At 43.9% G+C, this 4,310-nt stretch overlaps 1 protein-coding gene across 1 annotated transcript; it reads right to left on the bottom strand.

Moving 5' to 3' along the window:
- Positions 1-2,288: 2,288 nt before the first annotated feature.
- Positions 2,289-3,224, bottom strand: LOC309841016 (olfactory receptor 10D1B-like; the record flags this gene model as incomplete). Its single annotated transcript, XM_082683821.1, has 1 exon — positions 2,289-3,224. One exon carries the CDS (start codon positions 3,222-3,224, stop codon positions 2,289-2,291), a length of 936 nt encoding a protein of 311 aa, XP_082539947.1.
- Between the last annotated feature and the right edge of the window lie 1,086 nt (positions 3,225-4,310).

The raw sequence follows: 4,310 nt of genomic DNA, 5'->3' as shown, positions 1-4,310 counted from the left end.
ACCATAACATTTCTTAGGACCTGAGTCCCTTACCCCACTCCAGAAGTCACCTTCAGACAGTGTCCTTAGGTCCCATGGACTCTCCACGTCTTCTACCTGGGAGTGGTCTTTGGCCAAGGAATTTTTTTTGAGTCTACATGTATGGAGCAGTCCAGATACTTGTGATAATTAATGCTCCCAAGAACATCCACCAACCAATAGGGGGCAGGATTGGTATAAAAATACACCCAGATTCTTTTGCAACCCAGTAGGACAACTTTGAGGTTGTTATACACCATTTTTCAGAAGATCCTTGGTACAGTTGAGCCCCAGTTCCTCACAGTGGTAACCCATTCATTGACACTTGCTTAACTGACTGTTCTTTCCCTGCGTCACTTTCCTTCTTTTTTATCAGGTTTTCTGGGATAATCTTCCCCCCAAAATTGTTTATCCTCAAACCTTTCTCTCAGAGGCTGCTTTTGGGAAAACCCAAATTAAATAAAAATTTCATTTTCTCTTTTTTTTTAGAAGGGAGTCTTAAAGAGAGACTGATGATTGTATCCTTGTGTCATATCTATATATATCGAAAAGTAGAAAGAACCCACCAAACATTCTGGCTGTTTAAAATGAAAGGATTCTTACATTGTGGAAATTTTATTTATAAGTAAACAACAGAAAGTTAACATTGATAAATCTGTACAATGGAATTTGCACTTTGGCAGTAATGAACTAATTTCAGACACATGCAAAGACATAAATGTCAAAAGAGTAACATTTAAGTAAAAATAGCAAATTTCAATAGAATTAAATTAATATAAAGTTCAAAAAGTTGCAATATGGCCTTGAGAAACACAAACATACAGGGTAAAACTTAAAGAAAAATGAGAATAATAAGCACAAAATTCAAGAGAGTAATGAATTCTGGAGGGAAGGAGAGTATGGAATCAGGCTGGGGTCTACTGAGAACATCCAAGGCACTGAGGTCCCTTACCCCAGTGGCAGAAAGCACAGACCCAGAGGCACTAGTCTGGTCTGGCAGGTTCCTTGGCTGCTCCCTCATTCTAAGAAGTACAAACGAGAAGCCCTTCTTCTTCCATTGCCATCCTCCCTGTGGCCTCTTTCTATATCACTGTGAAAAGAAACATCATAGCAACTGTATTCCCCAACTGGAACATTCTCCTCATTGCATTCAGTCATAAAAACAATAGTTCGCTGTACTGAAATAGTGCATGTTTTCATTCTTACCATATTTCAGCAAGTAAGTGAAGAAATTAAGTGACGGGGACCAAACTTCATCCCCTTCGTTAAACAGAGACACCAAAGATACAAAACAATGATAGCATGGACCCAACATCACTCCCTTGTGGCAGTGAGCAGTACAAAGCCAAGTCCAAAGAGTATCACAGCACAGTCGCCCCTCCGTGGATTCCCCCATCTGTCCCTTCCACATTCTCATCCGCACCTGCTTTTAGGTCTGAGCCCAGCTGATAGGGTCTGTAGCTGACCGTACATCAGTCAGAAGCTCTGCTTCACTCAGAGACCCACCTCAGCCCTCAGCTGGAAGACTTCTCTTCGCACAACTTCTTTACGTTTTTGTAGGGTGTCACTTGAAACCTCAGCTATGCACCCCTCCCATTTTCTTTCAACAACTCCTAGACCAGTAAAAGGAGGGCTTCACCAATGCAAGAATTTGAGGAGACAATCACTACAGCCAGGTCAAAGAAATGCCAGGGTGAGGGAGAAAGAAGAGGTGGAGGGGCTATAGTAGGAGGCAGAAAATAAATACTGGGAAGCAGAAGGTCCAGCTTGTTCTGCTTCCTAGGTAGAGCTCCTTCCTTCTTTCATCAGCAGCATGAGATCTTCAAGAGAGAAGAAGTCCCAGAGCCAGAACACCCACCCTAGAGTCTTCATTCTACCATTCCCTCCTCATGTGTCCTCCAGCAAGTCACATTAAGCTCCTGGACTTGTAGTCCCCACATTCTTTTTTTTTTTTTTTTTTAAGATTTTATTTATTTATTTGACAGAGAGAGATCAAAGTAGGCAGAGAGGCAGACAGAGAGAGGGGGAAGTGGTTCCCCACTGAAGGGAGAGCCCATTGTGGGGCTCGATCCCAGGACCCTGAGACCATGACCTGAGCTGAAGGCAGAGGCTTTAACCCACTGAGCCACGCAGGTGCCCACCTCACTTTCTAAAATGGAGATAACCATAATAATACCTGTGCTTTCCGATTCAAAAGTATTTGTGAGAACCCTATAAAACTGTTAACAGAAGCTACAAAGTGTGGTTGAGCCTTTCCTAGCGTTCTATCCCTACAACGGCTCAGGAAGGAAGCCCAAGTGATATAGCACCTTCCTCAGAGATGATTTGACCTCCTTGTTCCTGAGGCTGTAGATCAAGGGATTCAGCATGGGGGTGACCAGGTTATTCAGGATCTGGACAGTTGCATCCAGCCAGGGGCTTGGGGTTGGCCTTAGGTAGATGAGGACCACTGGCATGTAGAAAAGCAAGATGGCAGTGAGGTGGGCACTGCAGGTGGAGAAGGCGCGGCGCCGGCCCTCTGCCGAGCGGATCTGCAGGATGGAGCAGACAATGCGACTGTAGGAGGTAAGGATGAGAAGGAAGCAACTAAGGGGCATGAGGCCCACACTGATGAACCCCACCATCTCCAGGGCTGAGGTATCAGCACAAGCCAGCTTCAGCATCACCGGGATATCACAGAAGAAATAGTCCACCTCATTGGCGCCACAGTAGGGCAACTGGAAGGTGAGAGCGGTTAGAAAGGTGGCCTGAATGCAGCCAAAAAAGGAGGTCCCCACGGCCAGGCTGGCGCACGCTCTGTGGCTCATGATCACCGTGTAGCGCAGAGGGTAGCAGATGGCAACAAAGCGGTCATAGGCCATCACCGTGTACAGGAAGCACTCGGTACAGCCCAGGAAGTGGTAGAAGAAGAGCTGGGATGCGCAGCCTGCATAGGAGATGACCCGGCTGTTCCCTGAGAGGTAGAAGAGCATCTTGGGGGAGCTCACAGAAGGGAAAAATATGTCACACACAGAGAGTTGACACAAGAAGAAGTACATGGGGGTGTGGAGCCGAGTGGAGGAGACAATCGCGAGGAGGATGAGCAGGTTCCCCAGAAGAGTGAAGATGTAGAAGCCCAAAAACAAGACAAAGAGCATGCTCTCCAGGTCCTCCGTGTGGGGAATGCCCAGCAGGATAAATTCAGTCACTACTGAGAGATTCCTCATAGCTGTGAGAAAGTCAGACCTCGAGAAGGAAATCAAGACAGCAACGTCCGAACACCAACATCAAATTCTCAAGCGTTTCGCTGATGAGTGCTTTGGCTCTATTTTTAACAATCAAGACCAACCTTCTTGTTAATGGAAAGATGTATATAAAAACATCAGGTAATAAGAAATGCCAATCTCCATCCCACTCCTGGGAGGAATGTTTTTTAGAGGCTGGTGGTTGTCCTCTGTGACTAGATCAGAAGTTTAGAGACAGATTCAAAGTATTCTCATGTTGAGAAATCTTTTTACTGCTATTCATTCACTCTTTAGTATTTACTGTCTGTAGGCATATTTGTATTTTGAACTCTCATGGTGTCTTTGAGTAACATACTTCCAAGATTCATGTTACTCTAGAAAAATCAGGGGGAAAATTGTGTTGGAAATCAGAGCACTTCATTTGAATCCTGGCTTTGCCGCGTATTGGCTAAGCTATTTAAAACCACTTATACATCTTTGATAGATGTGGCTTCATTGTCTACAAAATGAAAATCATAATTATTATAACAACAATATCAACATTAAAAATATCCTGGTATCTTAGGAAAGTTTATGACATATCTGTGAGAGTATCTGGCAAAAACATAAATCCCAATTAAAAGTGTTCCTTTATTTTATATAACTTAAACTTACTCCTTTAAGTGCTTCCCTTTAATGTTGTCATTTGGCAATTATTTGTCAATAAATGTCTGTTAAACAAATTATTGAATAGGGGTGCCTGGGTGGCTCAGTGGGTTAAAGCCTCTGCCTTCAGTTCAGATCATGATTTCAGGGTTCTGGGATCGAGCCCCACATCAGGATCTTTGCTCAGCAGGGAGCCTGCTTCCCCCCTCTCTCTCTGCCTGCCTCTCTGCCTACTTGTAATCTTTATCAAATAAATAAATAAAATCTTAAGAAAAAAACAAATTATTGAATAGACTTCAATCATATCGTCTTCAGATTACATCCCTCCAGACTTACCCGGTCTAATACCCCATCTCTATCTATCAGGAGATGTTGCCCTGGCTTTTCTGGTGCTTTTAACCTTTTCGAAGTAGATTACAGCAA

The sequence above is a fragment of the Mustela nivalis genome, assembly GCF_964662115.1.
Source record: "Mustela nivalis genome assembly, chromosome: 9".
NCBI lineage: Eukaryota > Metazoa > Chordata > Mammalia > Carnivora > Mustelidae > Mustela > Mustela nivalis.
Note: the sequence above shows the minus strand (reverse complement) of the source record. Positions and strands in the feature narration are given on the sequence as shown.